Below are 15,157 nucleotides of genomic sequence, written 5' to 3' on the forward strand. Positions count from 1 at the left end.
ATATAACATTTGCCCTTATTGTGACAGGGACTCGAGTTGCGGATGAAAGGTCATAAGAGTTTGAAAGGTAAGACGAGACACAAAATCTAAGGTAAAGCACTCATTACCCCTATTGTGTGTCCATCATTATTATTCAATTGAATGAATATTTCTTCAATACAATTCAGGTTGCCACAATTCAACGACTCTTCGGAACTGGGTGCCTTCTAGCTGCTGCGACACATGTTTCTTTTAGAAACATGTGCACGGAGGTATTCGTCTCAATTTACATACAACCTGATATTGTTATTATATTTATAGGTGATTGGAATCTGCATATAGATTTACAAGCAGAGGATCATGCACATTGAATTTCGTTAATGGGAGGTTTGATGAAATGAGCGAATGAATTGGCTTATAGGTAAAAAAATTTGGACTCCGTAATATAGTTTAGTCAAATATGTAATGCCAATTTTTGATGTAGTTTTGTCAAATATGTGACTTACACTAACATGCAGAATAGCTTTTGTGATTTACTCAATGTTTTTTATTTGTTGCATTTAGTTACTGCATGTAATTTAACATCTAAACTCTCTTTAATCTCATCTCATTTCATTGATTATTTACAACATACAACAAGGATATATATAGACCCGAGCACTGCCCAATAAATGCACCAACACAACTAACTACATTAATTACACCGACTCAACTAACTACATTAATTGCACCGACTACCTACTAACATTAAATGTGTATACGTATGTCTTATGCATTGTAACACTCCCCCTCAAGCTGGAGCATAGATATTGATCATGCCCAGCTTGTCAAAAAATTGACGAATGCAATTTCCAGGTAATGCTTTGGTGAATAAGTCAGCCAACTGATCATTACTTTTGATATGGGGTGTTTGAATAATTCCTTCTTCTAACTTTTCTCGAGTAAAATGACAGTCAACTTCAATATGTTTGGTCCTTTCGTGTAAGACGGGGTTGCTTGCAATATGAATGGCTGCTTTGTTATCACACCACAAATTCATTGGTTTGGACTGAGCAAAACCAATCTCGCTAAGAAGATTACGAACCCAAATAAGTTACAAGTTGTCTGGGCCATGGCTCGATACTCAGATTCCGCACTTGAACGAGATACTACATTTTGTTTCTTACTTTTCCAAGATACAAGATTTCCTCCAACAAAGACACAATAACCAGTTGTAGATCGTTTAGTTGCAGGATCACCATTATAATCAGCATCAGAAAATCCCTCGATAGTATGGTGACCACAATTCTGGTATAAAAGACCACGACCAGGTGTACCTTTTAAGTACTTTAAGATATGAGTGACAGCATCCCAATGTGAGGTTCTCGGAGATGACAAGAACTGACTAACAACACTCACCGGGAAAGCAATATCAGGACGGGTGAGTGTAAGATAATTTAGCTTGCCGACAATCCTTCTATATTTATCTGGGTTCATAAGAAGTTCTCCTTCGTCAGTTTTTAACTTTATACTCGGTATCATTGGTGCTTCACAAGTTTTTTGCGTTAATCATCCCAGAATCACTCAGCACATCAAGACAATACTTTCTCTGAGATAAGAAAATACCTCTTTTATTTCGAGAGACTTCAATACCGAGAAAATATTTCAAAGGACCAAGGTCCTTCGTTTGAAATTGAGTACTTAAGAATGTTTTTACCATGTGAATTCCTTCTTTATCACTCCCAGTAATTACAATGTCATTCACATAAACAACAAACAAGATGCACCCAAAGTTTGATGAAGCGAAGAATACGGAGTGATCATATGCGCTTCTTCTTAGGCCAAAGTTCCTAACTACCGCATTGAATTTTCCGAACCAGGCACGAGGAGATTGCTTCAAACCATAAATTGCTTTTCGTAATTTGCATACTTTACCAGACTCCCCCTGAGCAACAAACCCAGGTGGTTGCTCCATATAGACTTCTTCCTGCAAATCTCCATGTAAAAATGCATTCTTCACATCAAGTTGGTGAAGTGTCCATTGATGTGTAGCAGCTAAAGAAATGAATAATCTGATAGATGTGAGTTTCGCAACAGGAGAAAAGGTCTCAGAATAATCCACCCCATATGTTTGAGCATAACCCTTAGCAACTAAACGAGCTTTCAACCGTGCCAAAGAACCATCAGGATTAACCTTTATCGTGAAGACCCACTTACAACCAATTGCCTTTTTAGAAACAGGTAAGTTAACTAATGCCCAAGTGCCATTATGATCGAGTGCATTCATTTCCTCAATCATAGCAGCACGCCATCCAGAATGAGCCAAAGCTTCACCAACAGTTTTTGGAATGGAGATAGAGTCTAAAGTGGCAACAAAAGCACGAGAAGAGACGGACAATTTATCATAAGAGACAAAGGAAGCAATAGGGTATGTACATTTACGTTTACCTTTTCGAAGAGCAATCGGTATATCAGAATCTGAATCGGAAGATTGAGTATCATGAATATTACCTGAAACATTGCTCAGTGACTCACCGGGAGAATCTACCGACGATGACTGTGGCTCAGGAGCGGGCGCTGATTTAGGACGGGGGCGTCGACTGTATACATATTGAACATGGTTAGTTTGTTCTGATGGTGTGGGGTCTGGTGTGGGCTCTGGTATGGGATCTGTTGTGGGATCTGGTATGGGATCTGGTGTAGGATCTGGTGTAGGATCTGGTGTGGTTACTTTCATGCTATATCTCAATAAGTCATCACTCTCCTCATGATTGCGAGAAATGGATGTGGGAAAGAACGGTAATTCTTCTTGAAATGTGACGTCTCTGGAAACAACATATCGTTGGAGAGTTGGTGAAAAACATCTATACCCTTTCTGAAGATGAGAGTATCCTAGAAAGACACATTTAATAGATTTAGGATCTAATTTGGTTAGGTGAGGTTGGGTGTCTCGAACAAAACAAGTACTACCAAATATCTTAGGCTCGATTGGAAACAAGGATTTTGTGGGAAATAAGATACTATATGGGATATCACCATTAAGAACTTCAGACGGCATGCGATTTATAAGAAAGCACGCAGTTGATACGGCATCAGCCCAAAAAGGTTTTGGAACATTCATTTGAAATAATAGTGCTCGGGCCACCTCAAGAAGGTGTCTATTTTTTCGTTCCGCCACCCCATTTTGTGCTGGTGTATCAACACATGATGACTCATGCATGATACCTTCTTGAAGCATATATGATTTAAATGACTCTGAGAGAAATTCTTTTGCGTTATCACTTCTCAGAGTTAGAACAGAAGTATGAAATTGTGTTTTTACTTCGGCAACAAAGGAACAAAAATGAGTAAACACTTCAGAGCGACTTTTCATTAAATAAAGCCATGTAACACGAGAGTAGTCATCAATAAAAGTAACAAAATATTTAAAACCAGATTTTGATGTCACAGAACACGGACCCCAAACATCAGAATGTACTAATTCAAATGGACGCAACCCGCTTATTGACTCTAGGGCTTAAGTGGACCCGCTGATGCTTAGCGAACTGACAAGACTCACAATATAAAGAGGATAAACCGAAAAACTCAGAACATAGTTTCTTCAAATTCTGTAGAGAAGGATGACCTAACCGACAATGCATCATAAGAGGAGAGGATGACTTTGAGCATACTAATGAGCGGGGAATTTTTGTTGTAGTTTCAAGTATGTAAAGTCCATCAGATACCCGTCCTTTACCAATAATCTGTTTTGTCGAGAGATCCTGAAAGATACAAGAGTCAGGAAACAGTAAGGCTACACAATTTAAGTCACGAGTAAGTTTGCTGACGGATAGCAAGTTAAATGAGAAATTGGGTAGACATAAAACGGATGATAAAGATATAGATGGAGTGAGGTTGATAGTGCCGAAACCAAGAACAGGGGAGGTGGTACCATTTGCAATTGTGACATAAGATGTGTGGGTATTGAAGTCAGAGTAAAGATGGTTATTACCTGTCATATGATCTGAGGCACCAGAATCAATGACCCATTTGAAGGCTGATGATAAGAGACACTTGTCATTACCTGTTTCGGCAAAAGCAACAGTTGAAGTAGTAGGTTTCGCAGATTCTTTCAATCGTGTATATTCAGCATACTCGTTGGCAGAAATAGTGACTGTGGAGGAAGATGCAGCATGTGCTTAGAGATTATTCCTCATATTTTGAGTTTGCAATTTCTTGCAATATCGTTTAGTATGTCCAAGTTCATGACAATAAAAACACTCCACACTTGAATTAGTGGGTTCTTCCGTTATTCTATCAGTATGACCTCCTCTTGAACTTCCTCGATAACTTCCTCGATAATCTCCACGAGACCTCCCTCCTCCTCTAAATCCTCCACGACTGACAAGAGTAGTGTTGTGCTCAGAAACTTGAGGTGTTTTAACATCCTCATGACGGAGGACACGAGCAAACGTTTCTTGAAGAGAGGGAATTGTAGACTCGTTCAAAAACTGGGACTTAATAACATCATGTACTGGTCGTAAACCTGTTAGAAAGCTCATGACCGCTATTTGCTCCTGTTGTGTCTGCATAGTCTTAATATCAGCACTCAAAGGCATCACAGAGTTAAACTCCTCATATATTTTCTTAAATTCCATAACATAAGCCAGTAAAGATCGATCGTGTTGTTCACCGCGATGAAAAGATTTGCACACATTAAATATTCTAGAGATATTGCTCTTTCCAGAATATAGAAAATCGAGATACTCCATAAGCTCTTTTACATATTCACAATGATTTACCAAAGAAGTAACCGAAGATTCAATGGAATTCATAATTTGAAGAAAGAGTCTGGCATCATTTTGTAGCCACAGATCTCGTGTATCATCTTTAGGAGGTTCGGAAGTAAGATGAGAATCTTTTCCCATGCTCCTAAGATATACACGGATTGTCTTACTCCATTCAAAGAAGTTAGACCCATTAAGTTTATTGTCGGTTAAGCGAGCTGCAATAGGAATAGTCTCGCTTAAATTACAATCTATTTTTTTTTCATCGCTCATTTTTTTTTTATAAAAAATAAAATAAAATTAAAATATAGCTTAAACTAAAAAATACGGATAAAAAACAAGTTTAAGCTGTTTGGTAAAGTTTTAATAAATATCTTTACTCTGACTCCACTTGGTAGTGGACATAAAAGAGAACTTTACAGAGAAATAGCAATCGACCTGTTCCTTTCTCCTTTTTTTTTTCTTTCTGTTTTCTTCAACTAGCAATCGGAGTAATATTCCAGAAACAAGTAATCGGAATCACGAGGTTGACGATCAGACAAGAAAACCGGCGGTGGAGAGTGATCCACGCGCCCTCACGCGCCGGCGAGTGGCGGCGACAGGTGGTGATAGGCGGCGCGTGGGGTGACTTACGGCTGTCGGAAGTTTTTCGTTTTTTTTCCAGAAATGCAATTCGGGACCTTCTGGGACGTTTGGCGGGGGTGGTGAGATCTGAAAGTGACTTTAAAATGTTCAAATTTGGAGACAGAAGTGGTGGCTGCGGGTTGGGTTGCGGGTGGTTATGGTGGTGGTGGTGACTTACAGACTAGACTCAAACACTCATATGTACGCTCTGATACCATGTAATTTAACATCTAAACTCTCTTTAATCTCATCTCATTTCATTGATTATTTACAACATACAACGAGGATATATATAGACCCGAGCACTGCCCAATAAATGCACCAACACAACTAACTACATTAATTACACCGACTCAACTAACTACATTAATTGCACCGACTACCTCCTAACATTAAATGTGTATACGTATGTCTTATGCATTGTAACACTGCAAAAGTTTCAGCTACAATGTGCTTTTTCTTTGTTGATGGTAGTCTTTGAACTACTTAGTGAATATATGCTTTTCTCATAAAAGATAGTGTTAAACTATTCTTGATCTACTTCCTTTTGTCAAATCTACGATGTCTCTAACAATTCTAATCATTTTGTTAAGCAGGTATTACAACATTACATTTTTTATAGTGTATATGGTTGGTGATTTTGATATGTTATCCAAAATATGTCAAGTGGTTTATGATTTTTTTCTTTAAAGATTTTGATATTGATTATTTTAGACTTTTGAAGATGGAAGAAGTTGCTCTACAATAAAGAGATTTCAAAGAAGTACATATCTACAACTATGGATAAGAAGAAATATGAGGTACGAAAATTTCTTTTACTTTTGTAGTTTACTAACCTATCTACCAAGTATCATTTCTATATTTGCGTTTTTATGATTTTGAGCCTTATTGATTATAAGTGGTAAAGTCACTACCTCTACAAGTTTTATATGAATATAGATTTGAGGTTCGGTAGAGAATTGGATGTTCAGAAGACAAGTACCATGCAATTAAAGCATTTTGTTATGGCTTATTGCACAGAAAACATAGTTTGTTAACTACCTCTATTTTTAACCATTAACACATATTTTTTGAAGGAAAACTTCAAAGTGTAGTCCATGGGAATTAAACTTGGGCCTCACTTCCGATAACACATATAAACTTAAAGAAATGTGGTACTAAATTATCTATGAACATCAAAATTTCAAATTGTCGAATAGTTGTTTATATGCAATGTGAGTGATGTTATTTAAGTATTGTAGTTGTCCACTTTCCATGTGTAAGCAATAATCATTCTCTGTTAATTCTTGAAACTACCTTTTAAGTTTATATACGGTTATAATAAAAAGAAAAAAATCGAGGTATATGTCAGAGGAAGAGCGAGTAGAAAGTTAAGTTTATATACAGTGGTTGAATTGAAAGTGGCAAAGCAGATATCTTTCAAGGAATATGTTAGAGGAAGAGGAGTAGAAAGTTAAGATTTGCCAAATGCATTGATCACCTCCCACTTAAAGGTAACAAAATCTACATGAGGCAAAATGAGTGGGTCAGATCAATTTACAGGTTAGTTGCAGAGTCTCTTTGTAGGTGTTAAAAGTTTTGGTCAATTTACATAGATATGCAGTTATTCACTTTCATTTAATCTGATGGTTATTGTATTTAACTTGCATTCTAATGCTACCATTCTTTCTGTAGGTTGAATGTATCTGAAGAATTATAAGTTGTTAGTTTGGTAAGCTTCATACTGTGCATTTGTATTTTTCTATTTGCTAGAAGGTTATATATTGTGAATTTAGAAGAATGATGTGTATATTCTTTTATGCAAGGAACGTGTTCGAAGAAATAGACGGAGGAGAATTCGCTTATATAGTCCCGGGTATGGTGTCCATCCTTTATTTCATCCCTATCGTGACTGTGACTTGGAAACTGAAGATGTTTTTTCTTTTATACTTTTGGTTATTTATGTCTTTACAGTATGGTGCTTTTTAAACAATATTTATTATTACGTAACATATGTTACATGATGTGTACAAGATTACAATCACAAAAAAATTATGAGTATATCTTTTTAGAATGTTCATTTTAACAAACCCATGAATTCACGGGTCTTTTAACTAGTTTTTATTATCTTACGGTAAATTGTCAAATCCCACATGAAGAAGATGGAGTTAATTAATTAAAAATAAGTTCCTAGACGAATATACGAAGATGAAAATCATCTTCTCGCATGACGAATATTAAAAATGCCGCAAGGAAACCTAGAATCAATAATCAACCATTCGTTCCAGATGCACGTCATGTGCAAACCAAAGTAATAAAAGGATTCCAATTCTCACTGGAGACACAAAGAAAAGGCATTGTCAAATCTCCATGGTGATGGCGCGGGAAGAGGTAAAGCTGGCGGTGAAAATAAGGGGGCGTCATGTTCAAATTCGATTAATACTGAGGGTGTATATGAATTTGGACGCTGATTAGGGTTAAAATGGAAGAGGAAATCCTCTGAGCAGTAAGTGTTTCCATCAAATCTTACTTTTTTATTTTCCTAGAATGAAAATTATTTCATATAATATTAGAGGATTCGGTGTCGCGAAAGATAACAGATTTGGCTGGACGAAAAAGATGATTGTAAAGGACGACACTAACCATTTCGAGGCATGTGACTTGATTAGGCTTGATTGTGTTATCGGTATCATAGAGAAGTGGAAGAGCAATGGTATTATTCTTAACGTCATCAATGTTTATGGACCACATGATGACGTAAAGAAACAAAGATTATGGGATTCATCACAAAACTTGTAGAGGATCGTGATGAGGCATGGGTATTATGTGGTGACTTTAATGAGGTTAGGGATCAATCGGACCGACTCAATTATGTATACGTTGATAGTAGAGCGGCATGTTTGAATAATTTCATACACTCGAGCAACTTAATAGATATTTCGATTGGTGGAAGGTTTTACACGCGCGTTAGTGATGATGGCACCAAGTTTAGCAAACTATATCGCTTTCTTGTTTTGAAAAACTTCTATCTATCATGGGGTAACCTATCTGCTGTGGCAATGGAAAGGACAAGTTTTGATCACTGTCCTATACTTCTAAAAGATGAGGTGGAAAATTTTGGGCCGAAACCATTTGATATATTTGATGTATGGTTAGATGAAGACGGAATCGATCGGGTTATTATGGATATGTGGTCAGAAATTGTTATTGTAGGTACTCGTAAGGATTGTATCTTTAAGTTGTTGAATGTGAAAAAAAAACACTTAGTGTGACACCGTATATTTTTTTTTTTTTTTTGAATCACAACGGAAACATAAACATATATTATATTTACAAACATAATTAAGTAATAACCCAAGGCACAGTTATTACAGTAACCTAGGTGTTATGTTATTACAAAAACCATAACTTATTAGTGTATCAAAATACAGACATCAGAGTGAAACCTGTCAAACTGTGACGATCGCTCCAAATCTATATGGACGAACACGTCATTCATCGATTTCATTGCGAGGTATTTGACCTCTATATGATACGTTTTGTAAATATTGCATTCTTTTGAAAAGGCACACCACAAAGGAATATTTAAATTAAAGGTTTTCGACATCTGATGATTTCTACATATAGACAATCACCGTAATATAATAGTTTACAATAGTACTTCCGTTGACAATGCAGTCAAAATAAGATACATGGTGATGATTTGGTGAATACAACGTTTCCTTGAAAAATGAAACAACCCAACCCGTATTCCATAAGATAATTTTAATTTTTTTTTTTTACGATAATAATACACATTTACGCGCCAATTAAATGTGTAAACCATTTCACACGTTTCGCTAAAACATACATCAAGTTTAGTGTTTACAAAAGGCACGAAGGCCATTAATAAATGTGATACAAGTTTGACCTACTACAAATGATAGTTTATAATCCAAACGACACATGGGCATGGTTTGGGACTAAACTACCCAAAACGTTAGGCCAACATCAAAAAGCCAACACCACAAGCACTCCCCGACAACATAAGCGGGAGACCACTAGTCCAAACGTATGCCCTTACCCTTGTCCAAGCCGGAACCTAAAAAAAATGGTAAACAACGAGAGGGTAAGCAAGGCTTTGTGAGTGCAACAATTATACCTACATATATACAACCTACTTACTTGCAAACACTTACCAAATCCGCATACGTACTAGTTACATAATTAGCATACCTTTCACATGTATAACGCTAAGTACCACGACAACAAGGCTAGTATAACAATAGCATATAACACAACAATACAATATGCTATAATACAAGTATAACGATGATGTTCACAACATCTATAGTACTCAAAATCTCAAGGCTAGCCTAACGAATGGTATCGTCAACATCGAACTTAAAACCCATTCGCCTATAATAATGTGGTATCGTCAACACCGAACTTTAAACCCACATATGAGGTATCGTCAACATCGAACTTTAAACCCTCATCCAACGTCACTACTATAGTCGTATGGCATCGTCAACATCGAACTTAAATTCCATACGTTTATATTAATGTGGTATCGTCAACAACGAACTTTAAACCCACATATATACTCTAGGGTACGGTATCGTCAACAACGAACTTTAAACCCTTACCCCACAAATAAATAAATCATATATATACATATATAATTATTCCACTCACCTTGTCACAAGGATGATGATCTAGTACTTCCGAGCTTCAACGCAATGTACCTAAATCATTAAGTGCACATTCAATTTCACAACTAGTGGGATTAACCACAATACTCCCACTTGAGCATTTAATGACCCAAATTGCATTAAATGGCTCAACTACTCACAACCGCCCATAAATGGCCAAGTCTCGACTTAAATCACTAAGACTAGTGAATCAAGGTCTATTAACTTCAATTAACACAAAACTTAGGGTAATCCATACCCATTTCATCTAATTAGGTCAACTAGTACATTTTGACCCATTTTACATTACTTAGACTCATAATCAAGTCAAACTTACCCATTTACACTTCTTTCATAAATCTTAAAGTGCATTAGTGACTAACACACCAATTGGCACTTACAACCTCAAATCACAAGGCCAAAACCCTAGATTATGGCTATTAGGGTTTCATTGCAACAACATAACCCAAACTCGCCCATTTTACCACCAAATGGGTCTTACAAATCTCTAGTACCCAAACCCTAGTCATTAACCAATTAAAACTCAAAACTTAGAGTTAGAACTTACCAAGACTATCTTCTTGTAGCTAGTAACAAGGAGAACAACTTTAAATCTCGCTCCTAGGTTCGATTCACAAATCTCCAACTTCAAATCTCAAGATCAAGCTAGGTGGGTTTTGTGTTTTGGGAGAGAAATAGGAAAGAAAATAGAAAAGAAAATGAAATAAATGAGTATGTGGTTGAGAGTTAAAGCTCCCATCAGATCCACATATGAATTTACCATTTTACCCCTTAAAATCCCTTAAATTGAGCTAAAATCCGAATCTGTCCAGCAGAATTGCCGCGGCGCGGCCCCAAATGTCGCGGCGCGACATATCGAAGGAAAATGAACCCTTCTTAACCCAACTTCTGATCTTGATTTGCTTTATGTGTCGCGGCGCGGCCTTCTATGCCGCGGCGCGGCATTTAACTACGTTTTCGAGCTGTCTTAATACTTTTTCTGAAATTGGTTAGCGTTGTTTGTCGCGGCACGACAAAGGCCTCCGCGGCGCGGCATTAGCCGTCACCTGACCGCTTCGACTATGAAAAACCAAATATCAATTTATACGACTTTTAAGCTTCGTTCACGTTTCTCTTATACACTAAACTCCAACTTTAAGCCCCACAAGACTTAATACCTCACCTAAACCATGTGTATACTCGTACACCTATACATTCTCATGCGTAATATAACAATTAACACTTTGAAGCGTTTAAACACATATACGAGCAATATATAATGTTCTAAATCAATAAAATAAGTACCTTAAGACACGTACGGGAAAAACGGGATGTTACAACTCTCCCTCACTTGAATCGGAGCGCGTCCTCGCGATCCAAGCCGCGTGACAAGAAGGAAGATAAACCAACACAAACTCTTCGGGCTCCCAAGTGAACTCGGAACCCTTACTACGACGCCATTGAATTTTAAAAGTCCTTACCTCTTTATGTCTCAACCTTTTGACCTTCTCATCAAGTATGGCAATCGGTTCCTCAATATATTCTAACTTATTGTTTAGCTCGATCTCGTCTAAAGGCACCCAAGATGAATCATCCACAAGACACTTACGGAGGTGGGAAACATGAAATATATTATGGATCCCCGCAAGCTCTTCGGGTAATTCCAAACGATACGCGACTTCACCAACACGAGCTAAAACCTTAAACGGTCCAATAAACCGAGGAGCTAACTTTCCTCGTTTCTGGAATCGAATAATACCTTTCCATGGCGAAACCTTAAGCATCACCATGTCACCTTCTTAAAATTCGATCGTTCGTCTACGTTTGTCGGCATACGACTTTTGCCTATCTTGAGCCTTTTTCAAATGCTCTCGAATCACGGCAATCTTACTATTCGTCTCTAAGACCAAATCGGTACTCCCGATTTCCTTTTGTCCCACTTCACCCCAACAAATCGGAGTTCGACACCTTCGCCCATAAAGCATCTCATACGGTGGCATCCCGATACTAGTATGATAACTATTATTGTACGAGAATTCCACCAAAGGTAAATGCTCGTCCCAACTACCACCGAAATCAATAATACACGCCCGTAACATATCTTCCAATGTTTGATTTGTACGTTCGGTTTGACCGTCCGTTTGAGGATGATATGCCGTGCTCAACTTCAATTGCGTACCCATATCTTCATGAAACTTTTCCCAAAACCGAGATGTAAAACGGGTATCTCGATCCGAAATAATAGATATAGGAACCCCATGTCGAGAGACCACTTCCTTGATAAACAACTTAGCCAAGGTCTCCGACGATATCGCTTCTTTAATGGGAAGAAACAAAGCGCTTTTTGTCAATCAGTCAACTATAACCCAAATCGAATCGAATTGGGTTCTCGCCATTTTAGGTAACTTTGTAATGAAATCCATGGTAATGTGCTCCCATTTCCATTTCGGGATTTCTAACGGTTGTAATTTACCATACGGCTTTTGGTGTTCGGCTTTTACTTGCAAACACGTGACGCATTGCTCAACATACTTCACAACATCACGCTTCATGCCCGGCCACCAATAATCTTTCTTCAAGTCAAGATACATTTTCGTCGCGCCCGGATGAATGGAGTATTTTGACTTATGTGCTTCATCAAGTAGCACTCGTCGGTAATCACCCATCTTAGGCACCCACACCCTTCCTTGGAAGGACAACAAACCACGCGGACCCATAGTAATAAACTCCGTTTGGCCCACGATTCGCTCCGTATGCTTGTTGTGAACATAAGCCTCTATTTGAATCTCACCAAGCTTTTCAAGAAAATCGTTGGTAATAATCAAACGTAACGACCCCACTTTTATCGCCGGATGTTGACTCTTTCGACTCAACGCATCCGCGACCACATTCGCCTTACCCGGGTGATAAAGTATCTCACAATCGTAGTCTTTCACCACATCCATCCACCTACGTTGGCGATAATTCAAATCTCGTTGATTAAAGAGATGTTTCAAACTCTTATGATCCGAATAAATCGCACACTTGACACCATACAAGTAATGGCGCCAAATTTTCAACGCATGCACTACCGCCGCCAACTCAAGATCATGAGTCGGATATCTCATTTCGTGTTCTTTTAATTGTCGAGAGGCATAAGCGATGACTTTACCTCTTTGCATTAGAACACACCCGAGTCCATTTAAAGACACATCACAATAGACCGTCATGTCTTCTACACCTTCCGGCAACACTAACACCGGAGCTTGACACAACTTCTCTTTTAACAATTGAAAAGCAATTTCTTGCTCGTTCTCCCAATTAAATCTCGTGTTCTTTCTCGTCAACTTCGTCAATGGAGAAGCAATCTTAGAAAAGTCTTGGATAAACCGACGATAATAACCGGCCAATCCGAGAAAACTTCGGATTTCCGTAGGCGTAGTCGGTCGTCCCCAACTCTTCACCGTCTCGATCTTCCCCGGATCTACTTGAATACCATTCTCATTCACAATATGACCAAGGAATTGAACTTCCCTTAGCCAAAATTCACATTTGGAGAACTTTGCATACAACTTCTCCTTTCGTAGCGTCTTCAATACATCACGCAAATGATGTTCATGTTCGTTCATACTTTTCGAGTAGACTAGTATGTCGTCAATGAACACTATTACCGACTTGTCCAACATAGGTTGGCACACTCGGTTCATAAGATCCATGAATGCCACCGGTGCATTCGTAAGACCAAAGGGCATAACTACAAACTCGTAATGCCCGTAACGCGTTCGAAAAGCCGTCTTCTCTACGTCTTCCTCACGGACCCGCATTTGGTGATAGCCGGACCGTAGGTCGATCTTAGAGAAATACGTTGCACCTTGAAGTTGATCAAATAAATCGTCAATCCTAGGTAATGGATAACGATTCTTGATCGTCAATTTATTCAACTCACGGTAATCAATGCACATACGCATACTACCATCTTTCTTCTTCACAAATAACACCGGAGCGCCCCATGGCGAAGCACTCGGTCGAATAAAACCCTTCTCGAGCAACTCTTGGGTTTGATTTAACAACTCTTGCATTTCCGTTGGTGCTAAACGATAAGGAGTTTTAGCAATGGGAGTAGCTCCCGGAACCAACTCAATAAGAAACTCAACCTGTCTTTCCGCCGGAACACCCGGTAATTCGTCCGGAAAAACGTCTTCGAATTCACTAACAACCGGAATTTCACGAATAGGTGGTGGCTCATCACGAGTATCAACCACATGGACAAGAAAAGCCATGCCACCACTAACAAGAAAACGACGTGCCCGTGCAAAAGAACATATCAGCACAAGTCTTCTTCGTTTATCGCCGTGAATAACTAACTCTCCCCCACTTGGGGTCTTCACGCGGATAAATTTATCATGGCATGCAATATCGGCTCTATTTCGATCGAGCCAATCCATGCCAACAACGATATCAAAATCGCCCAACGTCATAGGGATAAGATCAATTTTAAAGTTTTCGGCACCAAAAACAACGTCACAGTTCTTGCACACATCAACCACTAGCACCGTCTTGCCGTCCGCTATTTCGACTTCTACCGGACGACTTAACTTAGCTAACGGTCTATCAAGTTTAGGCACAAATTTTGGAGATACAAACGACAAATTTGCACCGCTATCAAATAAAATCCTTGCTGGATTATAGTTAACCATAAAAGTACCTGAGACAACATCGTGGGATTGCTTGGCTTCGTCATTCGTCATCAAATAGTTTCGCCCTCGAGCCGTACCCGCCGACTTCTCTAGCCTTTTAACATTATCGTTGTTCAAATTGGGACACTCTGACTTTCGGTGTTCTTCTTTGTTGCAATTAAAACAAGTGAGCTTGTTTGTTGAATTTGGCTTCGGACAATCTCGAGCCATATGTCCACGTACCCCACAATTGTAGCAAGTAGGGACAAAGTTCCCAAAACCACCGGTAGCGCCCTTCTTCACACTATTGACACTTTCGGAACCCTTTTTGTTCTTGTTCTTCTTATTTGAAAAATTCGAATGACTCGAACCTTCAAACTTTCTTTTTGAAAAAGTGAAATCGCTTTTTCTTGGAACCTCCGGCTCAAAACCCCGAGCCAACTCGTATAGCTCTTCAAAAGTCTTAGCCATCCCCCGACTAATCTTACCCTTGAACTCGTCA

At 38.5% G+C, this 15,157-nt stretch overlaps 3 protein-coding genes across 3 annotated transcripts; 1 reads left to right on the forward strand and 2 right to left on the reverse strand.

Moving 5' to 3' along the window:
• Positions 1-769: 769 nt before the first annotated feature.
• On the reverse strand, positions 770-1,500 carry LOC139840332 (secreted RxLR effector protein 161-like). Its single transcript, XM_071830603.1, has 2 exons — positions 1,077-1,500; positions 770-990 (listed from the first exon to the last, which is right to left on the reverse strand). Exons 1-2 carry the CDS (start codon positions 1,498-1,500, stop codon positions 770-772), a joined length of 645 nt encoding a protein of 214 aa, XP_071686704.1.
• A 1,940-nt stretch (positions 1,501-3,440) lies between these two features.
• Positions 3,441-4,997, reverse strand: LOC139840347 (uncharacterized). Its single transcript, XM_071830615.1, has 2 exons — positions 4,217-4,997; positions 3,441-4,111 (listed from the first exon to the last, which is right to left on the reverse strand). The coding sequence occupies exons 1-2, from the start codon at positions 4,995-4,997 to the stop codon at positions 3,441-3,443; spliced, it is 1,452 nt and encodes a 483-aa protein (XP_071686716.1).
• Positions 4,998-8,101: 3,104 nt separating this feature from the next.
• Positions 8,102-8,599, forward strand: LOC139840354 (uncharacterized). The gene has a single exon (XM_071830622.1). It carries the CDS (start codon positions 8,102-8,104, stop codon positions 8,597-8,599), a length of 498 nt encoding a protein of 165 aa, XP_071686723.1.
• Positions 8,600-15,157: the final 6,558 nt, after the last annotated feature.

This window comes from Rutidosis leptorrhynchoides, chromosome 1, assembly GCF_046630445.1.
Source record: "Rutidosis leptorrhynchoides isolate AG116_Rl617_1_P2 chromosome 1, CSIRO_AGI_Rlap_v1, whole genome shotgun sequence".
Taxonomy (NCBI): domain Eukaryota; kingdom Viridiplantae; phylum Streptophyta; class Magnoliopsida; order Asterales; family Asteraceae; genus Rutidosis; species Rutidosis leptorrhynchoides.

Bases quoted from the DNA above. Each gene is read 5' to 3' on its own strand.
- LOC139840347 (XM_071830615.1), bottom strand. From the start codon at position 4,997: ATGAGCGATGAAAAAAAAATAGATTGTAATTTAAGCGAGACTATTCCT. The intron at 4,112-4,216 runs GTTTTTATTGTC...CTTCCTCCACAG, and splicing joins CACTAATTCAAGTGTGGAGT to TCACTATTTCTGCCAACGAG.
- LOC139840354 (XM_071830622.1), top strand. From the start codon at position 8,102: ATGGGATTCATCACAAAACTTGTAGAGGATCGTGATGAGGCATGGGTA.
- LOC139840332 (XM_071830603.1), bottom strand. From the start codon at position 1,500: ATGATACCGAGTATAAAGTTAAAAACTGACGAAGGAGAACTTCTTATG. The intron at 991-1,076 runs GTAACTTATTTG...ATAACAAAGCAG, and splicing joins AGCCATGGCCCAGACAACTT to CCATTCATATTGCAAGCAAC.